At 39.2% G+C, this 24987-nt stretch overlaps 1 protein-coding gene across 4 annotated transcripts in view; it reads left to right on the top strand.

Annotated features, from left to right (window-relative positions):
* The window catches only part of LOC311269549 (ryanodine receptor 1-like), a 48091-nt gene extending 30545 nt beyond the window's left edge, over positions 1-17546 (top strand). For all 4 annotated transcript variants that reach the window (XM_084373742.1, XM_084373744.1, XM_084373745.1 and 1 more), the window contains 25 exons: positions 1899-1998; positions 2106-2185; positions 2269-2345; positions 2466-2539; positions 5797-5877; positions 5979-6067; positions 6412-6540; positions 6621-6725; positions 11154-11235; positions 11326-12647; positions 12813-12895; positions 13358-13517; positions 13623-13709; positions 13922-14191; positions 14336-14466; positions 14572-14614; positions 14694-14827; positions 14908-14968; positions 15066-15212; positions 15297-15431; positions 15521-15677; positions 16275-16339; positions 16422-16522; positions 16597-16648; positions 16780-17546. In XM_084373742.1, the coding sequence (XP_084229868.1) occupies positions 1899-1998; positions 2106-2185; positions 2269-2345; positions 2466-2539; positions 5797-5877; positions 5979-6067; positions 6412-6540; positions 6621-6725; positions 11154-11235; positions 11326-12647; positions 12813-12895; positions 13358-13517; positions 13623-13709; positions 13922-14191; positions 14336-14466; positions 14572-14614; positions 14694-14827; positions 14908-14968; positions 15066-15212; positions 15297-15431; positions 15521-15677; positions 16275-16339; positions 16422-16522; positions 16597-16648; positions 16780-16875 (3861 nt within the window). In that variant the 3' untranslated portion in view covers positions 16876-17546. The remainder of the gene's footprint in view (positions 1-1898; positions 1999-2105; positions 2186-2268; positions 2346-2465; positions 2540-5796; positions 5878-5978; positions 6068-6411; positions 6541-6620; positions 6726-11153; positions 11236-11325; positions 12648-12812; positions 12896-13357; positions 13518-13622; positions 13710-13921; positions 14192-14335; positions 14467-14571; positions 14615-14693; positions 14828-14907; positions 14969-15065; positions 15213-15296; positions 15432-15520; positions 15678-16274; positions 16340-16421; positions 16523-16596; positions 16649-16779) is intronic.
* Positions 17547-24987: the final 7441 nt, after the last annotated feature.

Genomic DNA, 24987 nt, shown 5'->3' with positions numbered 1-24987 from the left:
CACTCACATAGCATACTGACAGACTACAGTGAAAGCCAGTATAGAACAACGTTTAAGGTTAAATATTCATACACATAGTCAAAGTTTTAAAAGTCCATTCGCACATATTGTATAGTGCATAGTTCATCATCAGGTTTCACTAGATAGTCAGGACTGCTGTGTTAGTTTTAGGTCCAGCCGCGCGACACATAGTGGGTAGAGCATGGTCAGGCATACGTGGGTGGGTGGGAGGGGGGTGGAGTGTGGGAAGGGAGGGAGGGAGGGAGGGTGGCAGGGGTGGCAGGGTGGGGGGTTGTTTGGGTCAGGATGTGGGATGCTACAAGTTGATTTGTGATGTGGCTGATCAGAGGAATGTCAGTTTGTCCTCTGGATTCAGAGATATTCATTTATGACTGCCATTGTCATTCTATAAATGGCATTTCATTCCTAGTTGACATCCATGTGCATTAGCACAAGTAGAAATGTATTTTGCGTGAATATTTCAAACCATTTTTTAAGGCAAAGGCACAATGCTATGAGATGCCAAAGAAATATCTCTGATGCAGTGGGATTACAGCTCTTGTCCAAAGTATCTTATTTGCAGGGATGCTGAAATCAAGACACTTTGGTAAACTGTATGGCTAAAATGTTAAGCCAATGGGGCTGTTTCCTGTAGTCTAACGCTTGCTTCACCCAGCAAACGTGAAGAAGTAGTGTAACAACTCCATGACTAATAAAGTGGGGTGAAAGAATGTGTGCAAGAGTCAGACAAGTCTTTAAATAGACAGCAACAACCAATAAAAGTGCTGCATTAAAGAGAAAAGAAGATAAAAATCCTTACTTTACTAAACTCAGTTTATTAAAAACTTAACAAATAATAGGTATTTTCTCTTGAAAGATTTCTTCATGTATATACAGTATGTGTGATACTACAGTTATGGGCCATTTCAGGAATGAAAGGTAAGTCGATTAGACATTGATAAGGTGAAAGGTTAGGGACTTGAGTGAAAGGAGAGTGAATGTGAATTGAAATTGAGAATATGAATCGATAGAATGGACAACTTTTTAATGAACAAACCTTTTTTTAACATTTAATCACCTGGAGCAATCAGCTATTCGTAAGTTCAAAGTTAGCTTAATTTTAATGCAAGTGTTTGCACTTCACATACTATTTCTTGCATCATAATATTCACCATGTAAGTCCATGTTCACCTGTTTTGTAGCTAGTGATCCAACTTACTCACTACTTGAACCAACACGAACTATTAGCTAGCAAATATTTGACATGGTTTAAAAGATTAAAAGAGATATTGGAATATGGTCTTCATATGGGACGTGAATCTTGATAAATGCTTTTTGATAATGCAAATCTTGGAGATTTAAACTACATTTTATCAAAATAACACAACATACTTCAAATTACAAAACATGGTAGCAATATCATTTGGCTAATAAACACAACAAAGGTCAACCTACATTTACAAAAAATATATATTTTGTATTTTTGTATTTTCTCTGTATTTTTTGGAAGCTATGCCAGCTTGGGATGCCGCAGCAACTTCCTGTTTACAAAGTTCATTGCTCTTTGATTGGACAGTGCGATTCCAAGCAACGGATTTACACATTCCTAAGGCAGCTTAGACTAGCTTTACTGGCCAAGACATTTCTTCGTTTTTAATGGCTTTACCTGGTTTAATAAACCACTAGTTTGGAACTAGTAGTTACTTATAACTTAGGAGGGACTTTATGTTCAAAATTAGTAATAGATTTATGAGTAGTTGGAGCAACCCAGTCCTGGTGTGTTGAAGTCTGCCACTGCATACTTCATCAAATATCGGGGTCCACTCTATCTATTTAAATTCTCTGTCTGTGACAAATATAACAGCGGCAAATGCTCATAATGTTTGCATCTGCTGCAGGAAAAAGAAATGGAGAAACAAAGGCTCCTGTACCAGCAGTCCAGACTTCATAATCGTGGTGCTGCAGAAATGGTCCTGCAAATGATCAGTGCCTGCAAAGGTAGTTTGGCTCCCCATCTTCAGTCAACACTTTTTGCCTCCAAACCTATCTGCACTATGATTGAGGTTTCCCTTGCTAACTTTACGACTTTGAATTTTTTCATGCAGGTGAAACTGGCCCAATGGTGACTACAACCCTCAAGCTAGGTATCTCTATCTTGAACGGTGGAAACAGTGAGGTCCAAAGGGTATGTGTTCTGAAACCAAAACCTTTACAAGGTTACCTTTTAAAGTAGCACTTCTAATGGATTATCTTCTCGTTCTTTGTCAGAAAATGCTGGAGTATTTGAGGGATAAGAAGGATGTAGGCTTCTTTCTGAGTGTCCAAGCATTGATGCAGACGTGCTGGTCAGTTTTCAATACTGTACATGAACTCAATTTTTAACATTTGTATTGTAAAGTAACTTAGGTGTATTAATTCGAAGAGTGGGGAGTGCACCTCTTAAAATAGGTTCATGTTCTCTGCAGTGTCCTGGACCTAAATGCTTTTGAGAGGCAGAACAAGGCAGAGGGACTGGGCATGGTCTCAGAGGAAGGCACTAGTAAGTCTCTATACTCATACACCGCAGCTATTGTTTAATGTGATCACGTAATAGAATATCTCCATTATTTGAGGCCACAAATTACATTGTTAAATACACTCACCTCACCCATCTCATTACACAATATGGCACACATTTGTCTGTATTTTCTGTTGACTGCTTTGCTGTTCCTTGTATGCCGCAACAGAGTCTAAATGTTGACATTCATTGTACCACAACTTTCAAGAGATTTGTGTGTCTTCCCTTGACTTTAGTACTGTGTGTGTCCAGAAAATCCCAAGTAGGTTTATTCTGTGTCCATGTAGATCAGAGTCAAGACATCATATACACTGTGGAGGGATAATTATGGAGTAGACAACTCTGTTCTGTCCAGTATCAGATTTTACAGTGCAGTGAGTCAGATTAGTCAAAAGTCAATGGTCAAGTGATGCTTTTATTAGAAACTGTAAATAAGGTATTTGCCTCATCACCATTAACATAGAGAATCAATTAATCAATTAAAATAAGACATGAATTAATAGATGAATTTAAGACAGTCTGAGCATCTAATAATTCATCTATCATCTGCAACATTTAGTGTACAAATTTTAATTTAGTTGAATGTTAGTTTCCTAACATTAAATATTATTAACACTTGAATCACTTTAAATGATTAGATTTAGGCATTTAATTGAACTTGAATTAGATTTTTTGTCCAGTAGTTTGACTTGATTGGACTTCACCTTCTCTTTTGTCATCTAATTCTGGAGGTTCATTTGAAGATCTACCTGAATGAATTTGCCATGGAATGTTGTTAATCTCCCCCTCCTCATCTCTTAGTCCTCTACTGTTGTCAACACACTGATCCTCTCTCCCTTCCCCACGATCACTGCCACCTCTCCCTTGTCCCTCCTTTCATGGTCCTCAGACTTGAACCTAGATCGGGGTAAATCATGTTTCTGTCCATCTGCCTCTCTGCTCTCTTATTCCTCTTTCTCTCCCCTGTCCCTCTCGCTCCATCACCTCTTCTTCTAACACTGAACTTCCACCAAGAGAGGATTGGATGCCTCTGTCCATCTGTCATGTTCATAGCTCGTGCCCCTCCTCATATTTCTTGTTCATTTCAAAAGGCTATGAATGGAATCTGGTCTTTTTCTGCTCATGAAATCTACTAAAGGTGTGAGTGAAGCCTTCATGACAAATACTTGTCATAAACAATGATGAGGCCCTTCACAACATTTATAACTCCTCACCATTTTTCAGTCACGTTATTTACAGAGATGCTGTTTTAATCTGAGAAATGGCTACAAACATTGTTGCCACTGCCGTCCCTCTTAATAATGAAACTGCATCAAGCTTGAAGAAACTTTTAACACTACAGAAACACTATAGCATGTTCTGGTAGATTTTTAAAATACATACTGAACTGAATCTTTTAAATTCAGTACATTAAGTTCAAGACATCAGAGGCGTGAATATTCACTGGCCTCAATACAATTCGAGTACAATTATGATTCTTATCTATTAAGCAAATGCACAACGAGCTTTAATGCATTCAAGAAACTAAGAATAGATCGACTCCATAATGTTCTATATTAAAGCACATGGCTACTTTTTAAATATTTAATACAAACAGACAGATAAATCTGAACTTCTATTGGAAAGTTCTTTCAAAGATCAGACTACAACAGTCTACAATATAAAAACTGCATCTTTTAAATACCAGTATCTGTGTGACCCACCTCACCACGTAAACATTACAAAAAAAAGTTTGCTTATAGTTTAAACAGCTAATGTGGCTCTTCAGATGTGTTGTATTACCAAATGATTTAATTGTCTCGAGGACAATTTTACAAACAGCATAGAATCTGCCTCAGTTAGGGCTTTCCAGTTAGTTAATACAATCTGAAATGTCCCCAGATGTCCACTTTCAAAATACTAGTATAGACCTACAATGACCTTCAATGCAAGACAGTGACAACAACGTAACTTTACAACCTCTTTGTCCATTCAAGGCCGAACATCAACAAGCAACATTAGAAGGCTGTACTTTTGTGTAGGCTGCAAACTCCCGATTATGCTCTGTCACTGCATCAATGCAGAATCTTCCACATTTGCATTATGATGCATCTTAGAATATGAAAATCTCCACAACTCTATAAGCCATGGGATTGGGCTGCTTAGATTGAAATATTAAACAGTTCCACCAAAGTGCTAGTCCGTTAGAAGTCGTTAGCTTCAGAATGTGTCGTCCCTTTCTTTGATATACATCATGCGCTGGATTCCCTCCAACATTTTGATGGACAATGCCCCAATCTCTCTGACATTTAACTCTGCTGCATTAAGGCAAAGTTTGTGTGTACTGCATGACTCTGTGTCTGTGTGTGTATTCATTACGGCCAGAGGTGGACTGGAATTTTAAAAGGGCAAAGATAATATAGACCATTTTAGTAGAATATTTCACAATGGTGCAATGATCTTAAAGACAGGATGATGCATCCTGATTTGATACTTAATCTCCATATTTTTTTAATTGTTTATGTTTGATTTAAAAAAGGGTAAAAAAAAATAAAAAAAACATTAGGAGGTTGAATGATCAGCCCACCAGTAAAAATCCAGATGACCATTTCACCCCTCAGTACTGCTGTTTTAACTTTAATCCTGTCTACCTGTACAATCTGTCTGTCCTGTTTACATGTACAACTTGTCTGTCCTGTCTACATGTACAACCTGTCTGTCCTGTCTATCTGTACAACTGCACATTGTCGTCTGCCTAGTTTATACGTGTTGTTAATGTGAGTTTATGTCTGATATGTTTCTGTGTTACTTTTTCACTGCAAGACTTGTTTTTACATTAACTGTATGCATGTGATGTTGATGCCTCCTGTATGTTTGATGTTTATTTGATATATGTCAAGCCATTCTCAGACCACAGCCATTTGGTTAGCCTCTCATAATACTATTTTTACAATTTAGCGTGACTCATTATGTAATTGATTGTAAAAAAGCAACAGTCTAGTAATGTTTGTTTACCAGTAATCCAATGATTACTAACCACTAGTAATCCAGTGATCATTACTGGATTACTAAAATCCAATGAGAGATGATGGTAAGTTCAGCAATCAATATTATTTACTATTGTCCCACTGCTTATACTCAGGCAAACTGTTTCAGTAACTACCAGTAAGACTTTTTACCATTGTATAAGTCTGATCTTAACCTAATTTTAAGATGTAATTTAACATTTTAATTAATTATTGTTATTATTTTTTTTCTAGATGAGAAAGTGATGTCAGATGATGAGTTCACCTGTGACCTCTTCCGCTTTTTGCAGCTGCTTTGTGAGGGTCACAATAATGGTGAGGATTACTTGTGTTTGACCTTCAATTCAAACCACATTATACATTTAATTAAATTGTCAACGTTGCTACTTTTCAAAACAATCTCTTTTTTGATGCAGATTTTCAGAACTACTTGCGCACACAGATCGGCAGCACAACTACCATCAACGTCATCATCTGCACCGTAGATTACCTCCTCCGACTGCAGGTGCAACTTTTAACTTTTAATTTAGCCAAAGGGTGGTGCAAATGTCAAAGATAAAAAAATGAAAGTTTTAAGCTCATTTCAGGGATTATATTGTCACAAATAATACATATTTGATCCAACTTTGCAAAACAACTTCGATCATGGTTTCCCAGTCATTGTGTAGTCTCCAAAGGCTCGTCATTTGGTAGCCCTGGTAGACACTGTAAGTATTCTGTATAAAGTAATTTAAATTAAGAAAGGACTTATGTGCCAAAAACTTAAACCTTTTATCCTGATAAAAATGTTCAGTGGTATTTTAATGATATGAGAATACTATACTTACCTTACCATTTTTTTCAATCAAGGAATCAATCAGTGACTTCTACTGGTATTACTCTGGCAAGGACGTCATTGATGACCCAGGCAAAAAGAATTTCTCCAAAGCTATGACAGTCGCAAAACAGATTTTCAACAGTCTAACTGAATACATTCAGGTAACATTTTAATAAATTAGGCATTTACCCCAGCTGCCTGGTTGTTTGCCATGTGTGTAACACACAGTGTCTCTCTTCAGGGCCCGTGCACCGGAAACCAGCAGTCTCTGGCCCACAGCAGGCTGTGGGATGCTATTGTTGGGTTCCTCCATGTCTTTGCCCACATGATGATGAAGCTGGCACAGGTACGCAAATACTTTTACACTTGATTATATTTTCTAATCAAAAACATTTTTTGCTGTAAACATGTAGAATCAAGGAAACACGCAATCATTGTTGCCTTTCTGCAACTTCATATGAGGATTGAGCTCACTGACCTGACATCTACACTTAGATCATCAATATTGATGCAATATAATATGTTATACAACTTTAATCTCATGACATATTTTATTTTCAGTGACCTTGACAGAAATCGATGGTAACCATGAAAGGCGGTGCTATTTAGAGCCAATGTGTTGCCCCCATTCTGCATTGATGCTCATTTTCTGTTTCATTTTGGCTCTCTGCTGTTATCATGAGTTTCACTGTGCATTTTGTTAATGGAAGTTCACTAAACGTCCTGTCATTGCCAAGCCTTCAGGAATGCTTTTGTCTTTCTGTGGATGTTTAGTGGCGTTTACCTCCACTGGGTACATATACATGTAAGATTTAAACCATACAATGGCTCCTTACATGTGCATGAAAAGAACTAGTTGTCACAAGCCTAATGTAAACATGCTTGCACACTTTTAATAGGTGGCCAGTATACACTGCATATAGTACGCCTGAATATTTACCGAGGAAAGTCACTTCAGATTTCAGCAAGTATTTCAACCATTCATTTGTAATTCCTGAATGGGCTGGTTTCAAAGTGATTCTTCGCATTCACATTAATTCTGAATGGACAGAACCTGGTGATGGTGACGTCTGAATACCATTTAGCTGCATCACTTTCAGAGTCCTGGTATTGTTCACACTGTCACAGCTTACTGGGAATCACATTGATTTCAGACTGCATGGAGCCAATTTATTGCTACAAATAAAAGGTCAAAATACTTTGAAGGAAATCACATGACTTTTCACTCTATGCAGTCATCCTCTATGGATGACTGAGGCTAATGGCGCATTTTAATTATTCGCACAGTGGATGCAAAATGCATGCATAACCCTTTAATCATACATTCAAGTTAAGAGCCAAGCTATGCCTCATCCATACTGTAAGCTCCCAGCTTAGCAGCTTAGCTTAACACAAATGAAGCACCTAACATAAAATTACTCTCTCATGCTCCCTCACCTGATATTCTTACAAGTATAAGTATCATCTGTTTTGGTTTGCAGTCATCACATTTGAAGCACCATGGTAAACCATTGAACCGGGTGAAAGTGTGAAAGTCCAAAAACTAAACTCTAATAATAGCACAGTATGTAAAAGATTAGATGTATTATTTAGTGTGGAAACATGTACAAGTCCAACGCTGTTTTACTGTCAATCTAAAAAATATTTGTCATGCATAAGAGCATTTGAAAATGTGATAATGTTTAATTGTTTAACAACTGAATAATTTATTTATTATTTAAACTGTCTTCCACATGGTCAATGCAGGGTAAAGTATGTATCTATTTTATTTATCTATTGATGTGATATTGTGTTTACTAGCTTGTAATTGATTCAATGTTGGTTTTTCTTATCAGGTTGTTTTATATCCACCTGCTTTTTAAAAATTAAATAAGAATACTCATTTTAAATGCCTTAATTTGAGGTTTGTATATTATGGAGGATCTAAAATGGCCACATTAAAACAAATCAAACAAATGAATAAAGATAAATACAATGCACATTTTTCATTGTATTTCATTTTCATGTCTGCATTAATGTGTCATAAGTAAATGAAATAATCTTGCTATTTGTCTTCTGAATGAGTCCATTTTCATTGTGACATGACTTTTTCATGCCACATTGGACAATTATTAAGTTGTATCGCATTTCAGTCTTGTCCAGCAGAGGGCAGCTTAAATCTGCCAGTATACTATATAATAATGATAATATCATACTTGTTATCATTTGTCATTTAATTTGACACACTAAATGCATACATAAAAATGAAATACATGAAACAGTGTGGATTGTGTTTCACTTTAATTCTTGATTGGTGTGTTTTAAATCTTCCATAGATAATAGGACTCAGTGGGAGCCATCATTTCTAAACTCAATAGCTTTCCAAACAAAAGTATTCACAAGGTTGAAGGTGAGTTGTTAAAAGGCAGGTACTTCAACACATTGTTGAGTTTGTTGTGAAGTCACAACAACCACATGTAATGAACCCAAGTCATTTGATCAAATACACACTTCTTGTTCAGGGCCCATGCACCCAACAAAGATCTTTTTGAAAGGCCAGCTTTAGTTACATTAGATCACTTTTTTCTAGTTTAAAGGACTGACATTACCACACAAGCCAAGCCTGACTGACATTTAGGGGTGGAGGATTTCCACCTAAGAAGACAAAGTCCACAGGCCAGTAGTGTTAAGACTGCCAGTAGAACTGATTGATGTCAGGAGGAGCCTGATGGAATCTGAAGTAATTCAGGTATGAACCAATATACCGTATATCCATAGGATTGGCTGGAACCAAGCGATTAATTGACATGGAGGGTGGAAGCATTCCCCCTATAAACGGGCTTGACATTCCACTGGCACAATCAATTGGCAACACTCAACAGTAGCAATCCCCCATCAAGGTAGAAATACTTTCCCAATGAATGTCCACTCAGGAGGTTTTCGTGCTGTAGCAAGTAAGGGCTCGTCACACACCTTCGCCATATTCTAAAGGCTTGATTTTACAGCTCCTCCATTAGCCCAATCAGTGCTTAGTGTCGCTGACCTATGAACTTGATTTATGCCTCTGCATGTAACTGCACGTTGCAGCATTCGGGTTCACAACGACATTTGTCCACCTGGTAAAGTTGCATTTTCCAGCTTCTCAGGGTGCTTAGTGGCGGTGCTAATACTGGGGATTGTAACATGTAGCTTCCCCAGTAAACATGCTGCCCTCTTCAGCTGTTGCAGTCCCACCTGACTAGCCAGATGCTGCTCTTCCTGGGTTATGCTTCTCGCTATCGCTGCTAGGTGTCTCTTGGATAGAGAGAGCGGACCTGCCAGATGTCCGAAGGGCAGGCTGCATGGTGGCAAACGCCAGCTTACCAAATCCAAGTTCTTCAAGCTTGTCTGTATGGAGAGGCAGCCCTCCCTGCAGACACTTAGACTCTCCACTCTTCCTAGCTATAAAAGAGAACTGCAATAGGAACTTCTGATGGCTTTCTGATGCTACTCAGAGAACTATGGTTTGGCAAGTAACCTAAAGAGTTGTAAGTACCTGAAAAAGATGGGATTGTAGTGACTGTGTAGTGTGTAGTTACTGTGTGATTGAAATCAGAATGTAGAAGTCATTAATCAAGAAGACATAAACAGATCAATACTTGGATGATCACGAGGATACAAAGTACATTATTATCAGGTCAGGTCATGTTTGTCTAAACACTCTTGTGGCACACCAGCTGCTGCATACTAGACCATATAAGGCAGCAGGAATATGAAACAGCAATATTTTCCTTACTACAAAGTTTTGAAGTAATGTTATAATTAACAACAAACATAGCTTTTGCTGAATCAATTCATTTATAACAAAGAAGCAGGTGACTACAAAACTTCCTGAGAGACGGAAGACCTCCACTGTTGGAGTGTACACTTTAATATGAGATTATTTGGTGTTGGAATATACATTTTAATGTGACACCCACTTTGTGTGCACACATTTAACCGGGGTTACGATTCTGTTGCCATTTTCATTCACTAACACTTAACCTGAAGGAATATGCTTTTTTATTTGTGCTGTGTTGCTTTGTGGCTTCTGAGTTGCTTTTGTTCTAACACTGTTTAAGCATTAATGTAACATTAGTACACAATATAACACTAGTATTACCCGTCCATCACAAACCATACAATATGAAGAAAATAAGATTGGGCCACTGGCTTAAAAATGTGGTCTTTAGTTCCAACCATAGACTACATCCACTGATTTCCTGTTTCTCTGGATGAGGGAATTATGTATTGGCTGTTGGTGTAATGTTTGTAATGTAAAACTTGTTACCTTTTTCATTGCACAGGCGGAGACAACAGTGTTGCAGATGAAACCTTTATTAATGGGTTGTTAGAAACAAAAAGCTTCAGCGATTAATTATAATAATTACTGTCATTAGGATTGAACCGCTATTCAGATTAGAAAAGCCCTACGTAAAGCTGGAGGACATCACTTATTGACATTCAAGTTTTCCTAAACCCTTTTTACAGATTCTGTCGGCATGAGGGTTTGGTTATTTAACTTCTTTTTGCAGCACCTTCTTTGTTGTGATTGTGACTGTATGCAGCACACAGTATTTTGAATGTACACCTCATATCATAACAAGTATTTGTGTTGCTATATAATTTTGTGTGATAACTGTTGACACTTTTGACTTGTGTTTTCCACTTCACCAGTGACCATTGCATTTCTATAAATGTATATGTAATGTTTTCAAATGATATGAGATCTATTGTCATTACTGTAAGTTCTTGTGCGTCTTTTTTACGATCACAGGACTCCAGCCAGATCGGTCTGCTGAAGGAGCTTCTTGACCTACAGAAGGACATGGTTGTTATGTTGCTCTCACTGCTTGAGGGTAAAATAGTTTTTATCTATCAATAGTTGTCTTCTCTTCCTGTCTTGTCCTTTTCAAACTTCTGTTTAAATTCTATTCTGTATTATTCAGGAAACGTGGTAAATGGTACAATTGCCCGCCAGATGGTAGACATGTTGGTAGAGTCCTCCAGCAACGTGGAGATGATCCTCAAGTTCTTTGACATGTTCCTCAAACTAAAAGACATTGTGGCTTCGGATGCTTTCCGGGATTACGTCACAGACCCTCGAGGACTGATCTCCAAGAAGGACTTCCAGAAAGCTATGGACAGTCAGAAACAGTACTCTCCTTCTGAGATCCAGTTTCTTTTGTCCTGCTCCGAAGCAGACGAGAATGACATGATCCACTATGAGGAGTTTGCCAATCGCTTCCAGGAACCTGCCAAGGACATTGGGTTCAACATAGCCGTGCTGCTCACCAACCTGTCTGAGCACGTCCCCCATGACACCAGGCTACAGAACTTCCTGGAACAAGCGGACAGTGTGCTCAACTACTTCCGCCCCTTCCTTGGCCGCATTGAAATAATGGGCGCCAGCAGGAAGATTGAGCGCATCTACTTTGAAATCAGTGAAGTCAACCGCAGACAGTGGGAGATGCCCCAGGTCAGAGAGTCCAAACGACAGTTTATCTTTGATGTTGTCAATGAAGGCGGTGAATCAGAGAAGATGGAAATGTTCGTCAACTTCTGTGAGGACACCATCTTTGAAATGAATATAGCCTCCCAAATTTCAGAGCAGGAGGAAGAGGAAAAGGGTGAAGAAGATGATGAAGGGGACGAAGGTGGAGGTGAGGTAGGTGCAGGAGGGGGAGCAGGTGGAGGAGGCGATGAGGACAGCAACGGAGAAGAAGTGCCGCCTGAATCGAGCTCTGCCTTTGCTGACTTCATAAACAGCATGATAAGCTTCTTCAGCATTTTCACCTTCCGTAACCTTCGCAGACAGTATCGCAGAGTGAGGAAAATGACCATCAAGGAGATTGTCGTGGCCTTGTCCACGTTCTTCTGGACCATCCTGATGAGTATTCTACACTTCATTTACAATGTGTGCAAAGGCTTCTTTATGATCATCTGGCAAACACTGTTTGGAGGTGGATTAGTGGAAGGGGCAAAAAATATCACAGTGACTGAGATTCTAGCAAGCATGCCAGATCCCACACAGGATGATGTGCACGGAGATGGACCAGGGGAGCCAAGGACAGGGGAAGAGCAAGACACTGGAGGTGTAACAGACACTGGGGAGACTGGGAGTGGAGAGGAGGAAGAGGAGGACACCCAGGAGAAAGAGGGTGGGAGGATACCAGGTATTGATGCTCCAGGTGGACTTGGAGACATGGGTGTAGAGGCACCTGTTGAACCTCCAACTCCTGAAGGAACTCCCATAACGAAGAGGAAAGTGGTGAGTTTTTTTAACCTTAGGGTGGAAAAGAATGTATATAAATGTGAGGTAATTTACTGGTTGGTTAGCAGTCTAGTTCCTCAGTGGTAAACAATCCAGTTTTTAAATTAAAATAAGACTAAAATGTTGGTGGCTATTGTGTATGTTGTTTTTGTTTTGTTACAGCAACCAGAAGAGGCTGATGCTAGCCAAAAACCTCCTGAGCCTGTTCCTGTAGAGGAACCTCCTCCAGAGCCTGAAAAGGCTGAGTAAGAGTCTTGAGTTGTTTTCTTGTCTACGTTAATTTGCTTTCAACTTTCTTTCTGTCATGGTTCTAGAGATTAGACAAGACCTTTTAGCCAGATACAGTAAAATATATGACAATATACTGTAAATAAGAATATTTTACCTCAGCTGTTTGGGATGATTTGATGTTTGTTTTCTTAGTTCATAGCTTTGGTGCCTTGGATCATTTCCATGCAGACATTTCTTATGCTGAACAAAATACTGCACCATCCACATCACTACCAGTATATAATGTGCAGTACACTTGTAGTATTACAATATGGTGTATAATTGGGCCACTCTAAAGGGGATGTGGAGAGGAGAGACTAGGCAAATTCAAAGGGTTGCACATCTGCAGCAGTGGCAGCGGTACTGCACCATGATTTGATGTTGATGTTGATGAAATGCAGAAATAAAACAGTAACCCCACTGTGTTTGATCGTCAGCGTTGAAACCGGAGAGAAAGCAGAGAAGGAATCCCCCATCGAGGCGGAAGAACAGCCAGAAGAACCGAAGAAATCTGCCAAGAAGAAAGAAAAGAAGACAAAAGGGGAAGGAGGCTTCCAAATCTGGACTGAGCTGGAAACCCAAAGAAATAAATTCATGGTGACCACGTTTGCTCATGTTTGTTTCAGAATTGATTTGCTACCATGACACTCTTCACTTAGCAACTGACTAATTAGCTGAACAACCTTCATCTCTCTTCTGTAGAACTACCTCTCCAGAAACTTCTACAACTTGCGTTTTCTGGCTCTGTTCCTCGCATTTGCCCTGAACTTCATTCTGCTGTTCTACAAGGTAAAAAGATTATGTTTATATTTAAATGAGGATATATTTTACTTGAAGACTCTATAATACACTTAATGCTAAATTTGTCTAGTGTTCTATGCTTTTAGCAAAAACAAACACCCACAATTGAGTTTTGTACTTAATTATGTCTGTTAAATAGACTGTGAGAGAGCTCCACTGTCCTGTACCAAGCTGACCTGTCTCTACGTTCTTCTGTTCAGGTCTCCGACACCCCGCCTGATGGTGAGGAGATTGAAGGATCTGGAATGTCGGAGGGAAGCGGGCTGTTCGAAGGCTCTGGGTTGTTTGAAGGCTCAGGAGAAGAGGCAGAGGGATCTGGAATGGGTGAAGGAGATGAGGACGAGGAAGACGTCCCAATTTATTTCTATTTAGAGGAGAGCACTGGCTACATGCAGCCTACACTGGCCTTCCTTGCCGCCCTACACACTGTCATCTCATTCATCTGTATTATCGGCTACAACTGTCTCAAGGTGTGTAAAATTTGACACCTTTGATTAAAAAATATAGACTTTTTTCTGAAAAACAAACTGTTCCTGAATTGCTGCGCCTTGTACCAGATGTTTCCAAAGACTTGCACATCTCAGTTAAATGGCATTTGAAATTGTTTTCGGCAGATTCCACTGGTTATCTTCAAAAGGGAGAAAGAACTTGCGAGAAAGCTGGAGTTTGATGGCCTCTACATTACTGAGCAGCCTGAGGATGATGACATTAAGGGCCAGTGGGATCGACTGGTCTTGAATACACCGTATGTGGATAAAGAGATCATTTGTCTCATATCAGATGCTCTCTTGATAGTGTCAGGTTTTATTTCTTAATTTAAGTAATACATGGTGTCCCTTTTGATTCGCAGCTCCTTCCCAAACAACTATTGGGATAAATTTGTCAAACGAAAGGTGAGTTGTGTTTGATTTGGTTGGCTTTAAAAAGAGCCCTGTGGAGCAGGTTAATGTGTAAAGTAATGTCTGTGTTCAGGTACTGGATAAGTACGGAGACATCTATGGCAGAGAAAGAATCGCTGAACTCCTGGGAGTTGATTTAGCCTCCCTGGATGTGAGTCAACAACATGAGAAGAAACAGGAGGAACCAGACAACTCTGTGTTTGCATGGTACGGTACATGTTTCACCAACAAACATTAGATATTGATCATTTCAAATGAATATCCACCAATATTGTATCTTTTTTTAGGGCGACTTCCATTGACATCAAGTACCAAATCTGGAAATTTGGTGTTGTGTTCACAGACGGCGTAAGCAAACCCAGATATACGTATATTGCCCAATACACTCTACTATACAACCTTACTTCTGAGAATTGAAATAATCTTCCATGTTATCTCTTTGCAGACTTTCTTGTATCTCTGTTGGTACACGATAATGTCTTTGCTTGGGCATTACAACAACTTCTTCTTCGCCTGCCACCTGCTGGATATTGCCATGGGTGTCAAGACCCTGCGCACTATCCTGTCCTCAGTCACACACAATGGCAAACAGGCAAGTGCAAAAAAAAAAACTCAATTGTGTTATTTTTGCTTCAGTTTGAATGTACTAACTCTGTTTCCTTCTTGTCTCTGCCAGCTCATGATGACAGTGGGCTTGCTGGCTGTGGTGGTGTACCTCTACACCGTTGTTGCCTTCAATTTCTTCCGCAAGTTTTACAACAAGAGTGAGGACGAAGATGAACCGGACATGAAATGTGATGACATGATGACTGTAAGTCACTGTTGATCTAGGAATGTACACTTTAATACAAGGTTGTCCACCCCACTTCCCAAATGACGTGTGTTTTCTGTACTGCTCAGTGTTACCTGTTCCACATGTACGTGGGCGTGCGTGCTGGTGGAGGCATTGGAGACGAGATCGAGGATCCCGCTGGAGATGAATACGAGCTCTATCGAGTGGTCTTTGATATTACATTCTTCTTCTTCGTCATCGTCATTCTACTGGCCATTATTCAGGGTAAAGAAAATGCCGGCCCGGAAGACACTTTTCAAAATATACTTAGTTGAAACTGTTGATGTAAGAAGGTGTCGACAGGTGATTAAAACCTCTGAAAATATCTTACATTCAGTTTTGTAAATATCAGGACTTCAAAAGGCATTAATTAGCTATACATTTGACTTATTTGGTCTTAATAGCCACAAACGTTTTATCTAATTTCATTCATCCATCTTTAAATTTCTTTTTGTTAAAATGAGTCAAGCTCTTTTGCATGAAAGTCCACATTTCTGGCATTAGAAATCATTCAACCTCATACTGTCTTTTTGGTTTATACTTGCACTTAACCTGCTGGCAAAATGTAGAAAAACCTAGCTCACTCTACTAATCATATTATTACATAAAGCCTACCTCTGTGTACGGCAACATGCACCTTTCTACTTGTATCCAATGCTTGCATAAGAAAATAATCATTTGTTCAAAAATCTTTGTTAAACCTCGTTATAATTTATCAGGAAAAGGTCTTAAAACTGTTATATTCTCTGATACCTGTAGACGACCCTGGTTTAAGACATGTTTGACAGACTTTTAACACCTCTAATCAAAATGTTGCTGCAGGTCTGATCATTGATGCCTTTGGAGAGCTCAGAGACCAACAAGAGCAGGTCAAGGAAGACATGGAGGTACAGTATAAAACTTTACGTGGACCATTACCTCCTGTCATGTATGGAAAAGTGGTTTTAATCCTCATGTTCCTTTGTGCAGACAAAATGCTTCATATGTGGCATTGGAAGTGACTACTTTGACACGACGCCACATGGCTTTGAGACCCATACTTTAGATGAACACAACCTGGCCAATTACATGTGAGTGTACTTCCTTTGTGTCACAGTGTGTGAATGTCTCAATGAATTCATATTAACACGCAAATCCTTTTCAGGTTCTTCTTAATGTACCTTATCAACAAAGATGAGACAGAGCACACTGGACAGGTCAGTCTGGATTGTTTTACTACAGTTGTTGTTTTGTTTTATTATCAGGGTTCCCACTGACTGATCACACAGTCTGCTCCTTTCTGTGTCCATACTCCTTCAAGTTCTTGTTCCTACATCCTCTGTTTTAGGAGTCGTACGTGTGGAAGATGTACCAGGAGCGTTGCTGGGACTTCTTCCCTGCTGGAGACTGCTTCAGAAAGCAATATGAGGATCAACTTTCCTAGCCAACAAGTACTTTTATACATACAGAGTGAAAATGACAACAATTGAACTAATTCTGTTCATCATTCCTGATTACCACAAATTGAATTTGTCATGAAAATAGTTTTCTTGAAAAATTAACAGCAAGATAATTACAAGAAACTTTGGAAATAAGCAGTTTCCACCACATAAACGCCATCTTTTAGTAGATGTCAAGAAAATGCCAGTAAAGAAAGATGCTTTAAAATGCAAATGAGATTCACACCAAGTGTTAAGTATTCATGTATTTAATCATGTCCATAAATCAGTTTTGATTTGTTCACTGTTGAAGAGGAGAAGATAAAACCACTGTTTATGTGAGAATGTGAGAAAGTGCCTTTGCAGTAACAGAAGTTACATCTACTAGCACACACGTGACGGACTGTAATTGCCAGGAAATTAGCTTTTCACTTAGCCTTTCTATCTTTATATGTAATCAATAGTTTTATTCAAATTCATTATGTACTTCCTTTGTGATTATTGTATCACTTTCACTTCAGTATATTTATGTGTCAATGAGTGTTTTTTTTCTGTTTAGTTTTCTTCAGATACTGTAGCTTAAATTTGAATTTAAGTTATTTTATTTATTGTTTTTCAAGACTGAAAGTCTGTGATGATGAATAAATTCTGTAAAAGAAGCCTCAATGCAATGTGACATTGATTTGATCATGTACTCATTATACCATCATCTTTAACCACATTCCACCGCAGGGACTTTCCCAAGGGACCAGGAGCATTTGGAGGAAATCAGTGTGATTCCTCTACAGGGTCTAAATTTAAGTTCTGGGGACAACAAACAGTCCCTGCTCAGAGGGTAGTACTCTACAAAAGTACAAGCAGTGCTTTTATCATTACATAGTCACATTGTCTATGCATAACATTGTCCTGTCATCGCTGTTGCATAGCTGTAGTTGAAACGTAGACTACAGCGAGCTGATGCAACCTTTTAGTTTTGTGATGGTGATGTTTGTGATTGGTTGTGATATGACTACAGTATCCTGTCTATGGATGGTTAAATGTAGACCCTATATTCAGCATTTACAGTGTGGATTCAATTACTGTGCAATGAAAAATGTCCCAATAAGTTCTATTGTAAGTGGTGATCAGTAATGTTCAGTTCAGCTACACAAAGTACATGTTTGTGTTGACAGGACTCAATGTTGTAACCAACTAAATGCAAAGGATTACACATGGAAAGACACTGACAGATTGCAAAAGACAGGACCCAACAAGACCCGTTTGTCTTGTCACAACTGCTGTGGAGCTGTTGAAAGGTAAATTAAAACGGCAAATAGCTAGAGGCTTATTTGTTCACACTGAGTTTTTACAATTTTTTAAGTGGATGAGAGAATGAGCCCAAGAGTTTTAGTGAAACTGATTTAAAATGACTTATAATTATATAAAACTGAATTGATATTTAAGGGAAACATTTTTTTAAAAAACAAACAGTTGTAATACTGATAAGTCATTTTAAAGAGTACCTCTGCACACACTGCAGCAGTTTGCATGTAAGATCATCATCCCGGCCCATTTTCATACAAAGCTGTTGAACTGTGGCCCGGTGGAACATCCCGGCTGAACACGGATTAAAGCTGAGCATTAAAACTCACATTGAGCCTCATGTGCTCTTCACCCATCCTGTCGTCAAACATTTTCCTCGGAGCCTGTTCGACTGGGACACCATCGGCTGTCGACATGAACGCTTCGGGGATCCACCACGGGATGCTCAGGATGTATGGTGAGCTCATCCTCTTCTTTACTGAACGTTTTGTCAGCATTTGTGAATCGCCTCTCTTATAACTAGCAGCTGTGTGATAGCTGAGTACAACTCTGTGCAACTCTCAGTAGGTGTTATTGTAATTTCCAAATCCGATGTCTGATCATTCAGGCCTTTATAAATGATCGTGCTTTAATTCTTTCAACATTGTAGAACTTTATTTGGATTTCTGCATCACGGAGGTGTGATGATGTTGGATGATTGTTCAGTAGGACGATGAATGTATTTTGTGTCTCAGTCTTTGGCCAAACTCATAAGAGCTTTGTTCCTAAATGATGATGTTGCTACTAGAGATAACACTGCTCTTGAGAGCAAATAGGTATGTATATAAATTACCCATTAACAGCCAAATTATCAGGATTTTTTAAAAAGAAAAAAAGTATGATACTAATGAATGAATGAAATGAAACTGTTTGGAACACCCAGGTTTAATCTCAAGCTGTAGCTGAAAATACACTAAAGAGATGAATATACAAGTCTAAATGTTAGTTGTTCCATCTTTTGTCACTGGAAAAATGGCACTTCAAAAACAAGATAATGTAACAAAAAAGAAAAAAAAACATTGAAAACGAGGGATTATTGCTTGTCTAAATTAAAAATAATATGTATATATATATGTATGCCAATGAAGCAAAGGAAAATTGTTGAAAACAGAGTCCCTACATCTCCAAAATAAAATAAATGGAATTGGTAATATTCTGTGTTTTGGCTAGTGTTCACCATTTCTTGGTGTTGTAATTCTTTTATGCGCTTTTAATAAAGTGTTCCCATGTGTTTTTCACTGCATGTAAAAAAGAATGATTAGATCCAGATGTGGACACTGGTAAACATGGTCTGATTGGTCAAACCCCCACATCCCCAGCCCCCTTGATCCTCCAACCATGTGACCGCCTCTAATCTGTGCAGATGACAGAATGACAGTGTTCAATGCTTTAATCCAACTGTACACTGCTCCTCCCATCATGACCACTGTCACCAGGCTTAATATTGTCAATAAGCTTTTGGTAGTGGGTTTTGATTAGGAATGTTTCTGACAGCATCATCCCTTTTTTTCTAGGTGGATTTATTTTCAAACAGTGGAAGAAGAGGTTTCTGCTCCTAACAGCTGAGGGCAGTCTGCTTGTGTGCCATGATGCATCGTCTCCCCCTGACCAGCTGGTGCTGTTGCAGAACGATTGTGAGTCGATTGTGGACGGCAAGGAGATCCTAGATTTGCCCAAGTTACCCTCTGGTGGATGCAGGGAGTGCTGCTTCGCGCTGATCCTCACCCAGAATAAATTTCTGCTGCTGCTGGCTGAAACCCCCACAGACTGCAGGTCACTGCGCACACTTTACTAAATCCTCTGCCATGTTCCAGTACAATGAGTTGCTGTCCACATCTTAGAGTCAAAGAAAGTTCAACTGAGTATCTAGATTTACCACCAGTTACTTGTGGGAATTCTTCCAGTATTTTGGGAAATGCACTTTTTCACAATTTTGCCAAGGGTTAGATGAGAATGTTTATACAATAACATGTCTGGAAGTCTGGAAACAGAGGGAAACATCTTAGCCTGGCTCCACTGAAGACACAAGACCAGGAGGTCACCGGTCTGAGCCAAAAAATAGTCCTACACACGACCACAACTTGTAGTTTATACTTTTCTGTTTTTAAACAAAACAGACATAAAGTGTTACGTAGTGAACTTACAGGTGTTTTTTTTACCTTTTCTGGGGGGAGGCTAGCTGCCTCACCTGTTTCCACTCTCTATGCTATGCTAAGCTAAGCTAAGCTAACTGCTTATAGCGTCATTAAAGGATCATAGGAGAGCGTTACCAATCTTCTCATCTAACTCTTAGCAAGAAAACTAAAACTTGTATTGTGTTTAAAAAGTTGAACTACTTCTTTAAAGGTGCAATATGTAATCATTTAAGTTTACAACATTCAGATATTGACTACAATTATCAACAGACACAGTTTTGACATTATGACAAATACGTCTTTGTACTGTTATTCCAAGATTTCTACTTAAATTAGCATGCTAACCAGCTAGCTAACCAGCTGATCCTGTCGCATAATACCACTCTGAGATCCCAGTCCAGACTAATAGCTGCACAGCTAATTGAGCTAACTATTTAAACGGCAGCTACAGTTAGCTGCAGTTAGCGGGTACCCTGGTGATATCAGTTATGGGATGTAACTACTGTAGGTACATTTACTCAGGTACTGTACTTAAGTACAATTTTGAGGTACCTCTACTTTACTTTAGTATTTCAATTTTCTGGTAGTTTATACTTCCACTCCAATACATTTGGAAAATGTTGTACTTTTACTCCAGTCATTCGATGACTTTAGTTACTAGTTACTCTGCAGATTGCATGCAGCATCACAGCCAATGTAGAACAACCAGAAAATTACTTTTAATACTTAAACTAATACTTAAACTTTTAATACTTACTTACTTTACCAAAGTAATATTTTAACACGATAGCTCTACTAAAAGGTGCCTTTTGGTACTGTTTACAACATTGGGTGATATGCTGCTTCTTATTTGTTTGTATTTGTATGAATTTGACAGGAGGCCAAGTCTCACATATTGCACTTTTAATGTTTCTCATATTGCTCAAAGCCCATCTACTTGCCTGCTCCTCCTTACATATTTGACAAGAAAAAAAGCCCAATCCTACCCAGAGTCACATATTTAACTGCCTGCATATTTTCCATTTTTGCCTACCTTTAATCTCAGTGGGACATGCCACTCATCTTATATCAATACCCAGTATAGTGTGGAAGAGAGTGTGTTCAATATTAATATCAATTTCAATACTTTATTGGCATTTCAGCATTGTTGATAGTCTTTTAAAAGAAGCGAGGAAGTGGAAAAGATGGTTAGCAGGGTGACAGGAGCCTTGAAGAATATTGTGACCCTTTGATCTGAGCAAGGGATGAAAGCTCCTGACCTCTGATTTTTGTCCAGACCTTTCCAGTCGTGTGCTGAGGTGTTTCAGTACCACACAGTATTCCAACGGCGAGGACGCCCTTGATCCCAGTGTGATAAAATTGCATCACAACTTCCGTAATAGGGAGAATTTTCTCAGCTGTCTTCAAAAGAAAATTCTTCAGCACTGTTGTATTGTTACCTTCCATCCCTGTGGGGCACCAGTGTTAAGGATCAGAGAGCCTGTTATTAACACTGACCACCTGTTTCCTCCCCCAGACTGACTGAGCCATGTAGTCTCCATTCCTGTAACCTACCACTTAGCTCATTGGTGTGCACTTCAAGTGATGTATTGATGGATGTATGATTTGGTAATAACAGAATCTTTTTTTTATTTTTTTATCACTTTTTAGCCAGTGGCTGAATGTGCTGAAAAAAGTGAAACAGGTGAGTTAATACGACATTTTTATTAAGTTAATTGTTTCGGAAAGTATATTTGAAAGTGAAACTGAATTGAGGCACTATTCATCCTGAAGGGAACATGAATGCATGTACTAAATTTAATGGCACCTATCCAATAGTTGTTACAGTAAGACATACGAATCAGGATCACATTATTTATTATTTACAGATTTCTTAGTCTTCAAATGAATTTGTAAAATCTGGCCAGACATTTTAGTTTAAAACATATTTTTTAAAATCATCAGCAGAATGTGAAGAAACAACAGTTTTGATGTTATGTCAAAGACAGCTGTGTACTTTCTACAGCCGCTGCTGATGTCCAACTCTCTGTAGCTTCTCTCCCGCTGCGCCTCTCCTGTCCCTGCCTGCAGCAACTTGTTGTCACTGAATCACAGTCCTGGTCAGAGCCGCTGTAAATAACCTCCGTATTGTATCTGCTGTTGTCAAACTTCCCTCCATCTATCTTGGAGGCTGTGTTCAGTCCCAGTTTGGTGTCCACTCTCATGTCAGGCTCCCAAGTCCAGTTGAGCTGGGCCCTATTGCCTGCAGTGACCCCTGTGATCTGAGGTCCCGGTCCGGACAAACTCTAGGGCCACGGCTAACTGAACCATGAGCAAGTTATCTGACGGGAGCTAGCTATAGCCAAGGATAGCTAGCAAAGTGCAGCAGTTGTTGGTTACTCTGGAGACCAAAGCTACCATTAAATTCTGGCCTTATTCTACAAAGAACATCTTTAATCAATTGCTGAATGAATTCCTTGCAATTCTTGACAAACCCATACTTTTCATAAAGAGAATTCTTCTTTTATTTCCTACAGAGTCTCTCATCACCTCTCAGTCCTTGTAAGCGACATTATGTGCCACCACCGCGCATTACTCTCAAAGATCTGGTGCCTGAGCAAATCCTGGACAAAGATCCATCAACTCCACCAGTTAGTGACACTGAGGTATTCTCCCCAGGGCCGTGTGCTTCTCCAAGGGAAAGAGGTCAGTTTCGGGCGTGCGTTTTCTTGTTTGTGATTAATCCTGTTAATCAGGTTTTTGCATTGACCTCCAACATGTCGTCCAACAGGCAGGAATTCTCCCCGCTCAAAGTACTACAAAGGAGGTGCACATTCAGTAGGCTGTCTGCGCCACGGCACTATCAGCAATGCACAAGCAGTGAAGGCAGTTTATCTGCTGATGGGCGGGGCGGCGGCTTCCTCTGCTATGGGTTACTTAGGCACATGCTCGCTCTCTAATCTGGAGGCCAAGGCTCCTGACATGCCACTCAACACGGATTTCTCTCACATGGGACCGACGGGAGCGTTCCACACCGCTGGCCCCGCACTCGACTCCCCTCACTACAACAGCTTTGACTTTGAAGTGGGAGACTCTGATTTTGATGCTTTTGATTGTGGTGGATTTACTTTTTAATGATACGGACAACTTAAATGATGCTGAAAATGTACTTGATATTTCAGCATGATTTGTCAAAATGGCAGGGGTTGGTCTCCAATTAGAGTTGATTTTTAAGGGGAAAATGTCGCTATGAAATAACTGCAGGATCATCATCCCCTTTTAGGTTAATATAGCCGACTTGTTAGCAAACAGCCTATTTTTACATCAAGCAGTTAATGAGCAACATTATCATTCATTTGGAGTTTTGTTTGTGGCGACGTGGCAAATGAAAGTCCGACATTCATTCTGTTTTAGCTCTGTGTTTGGTCTCCACCAACTCCTAAGCTGCTAAATGCTCCGCTGTGTTCACCAGCTAGTCTCTAACTTTGTGTGTCTGCCGTTTGGTGCCGTGCTACAGTGTCACCATGAGTAGGCCTCGACTTTTTAGTTAAGTTCGGTGAAGTGAAAAGTTGTTGACGTGATTTTGAATTCTTTCATGAGTACTGTAACACCTGTGTTGTGATATGGACACTGTGATAATTTGTGCATATTGCTCGCCCCTTGTATGTGCAATATTTGTCACGATAATTATTATCAACTATCAGTGATTGTGGCTGTGATAGGAATTTGTGAGAATGCATAAAATGCTATGTACTGTATGTGTTTTAAGTCATGAATGAACCATATATGTGACTGACCGTGCTAATGACACGAAGGGGAAAATTGCAACTTTACACACTTTTCTACACAATGCATCAGATTTTTTCTTAAGTTACAGTTACAGATGCTGGCTTCGGACGAAATAACTTATTGTCGACTCTCAGTGTCATCCACTTTTGTGCATGTCCTGTGTTTTTTTCAATATGCATCTGTTATTTGTGCTTTATATCTATGTTAGGTTAAAAGCTAATTTAAATGTCTATTTGAGCCTGTTTCACTGAATAAAACTGACATATGAATTTTCTTGCTTTTCTTCAATCTTTTTCGTGTATTAATGCGAGCATAAATCAGTTACTAACAACCAAGATATGTCCTGCGTGACTATGGTGAGGTAAGGTAGTGAATGCAATCTGAATAACTTCCTGAGACTGTCATAAAACACAGCCACACATCTGCAAGAGGTTGCTGAGCTGCACAAGTGCTTACAAACTTAATTACAAAATCCATCTAATGTTGACTCTTAATTTCATACCACCAGTTTGACCCCACATGCATTAAATCTATGTTGCAGCACAATTAGTATACAGCATGCTCACTTCTAGTTTTGAAGTCTACCTGATTCTGAAACCCTGTTCCTGTTGGCAAAGGTGTGTTTACGCTATTTACATGCCAGAAACCTGTCCAGACTGGAAAGTTCAATCAGTTGCATAAAATCAGCAGCAGCAAACCCTACATTTTGAGTATAGTCTTGACTTAATGATATGATTTGAGTATTCAAAAGTTGCAAGCAAACTCCCGCACACTTTCTAACTTGCAATGTTTCAGCACTAGACCTTGATCAGGCAAAAAAATCAACTTGAGTATTTGTTTAAACGTCCTTCTTCTGCTTGAGTTGGTTTTCAT

This window comes from Pagrus pagrus (genome assembly GCF_965226575.1).
Source record: "Pagrus pagrus genome assembly, chromosome: 14".
NCBI lineage: Eukaryota > Metazoa > Chordata > Actinopteri > Spariformes > Sparidae > Pagrus > Pagrus pagrus.
This window is presented reverse-complemented; position numbering and strand designations above follow the sequence as displayed.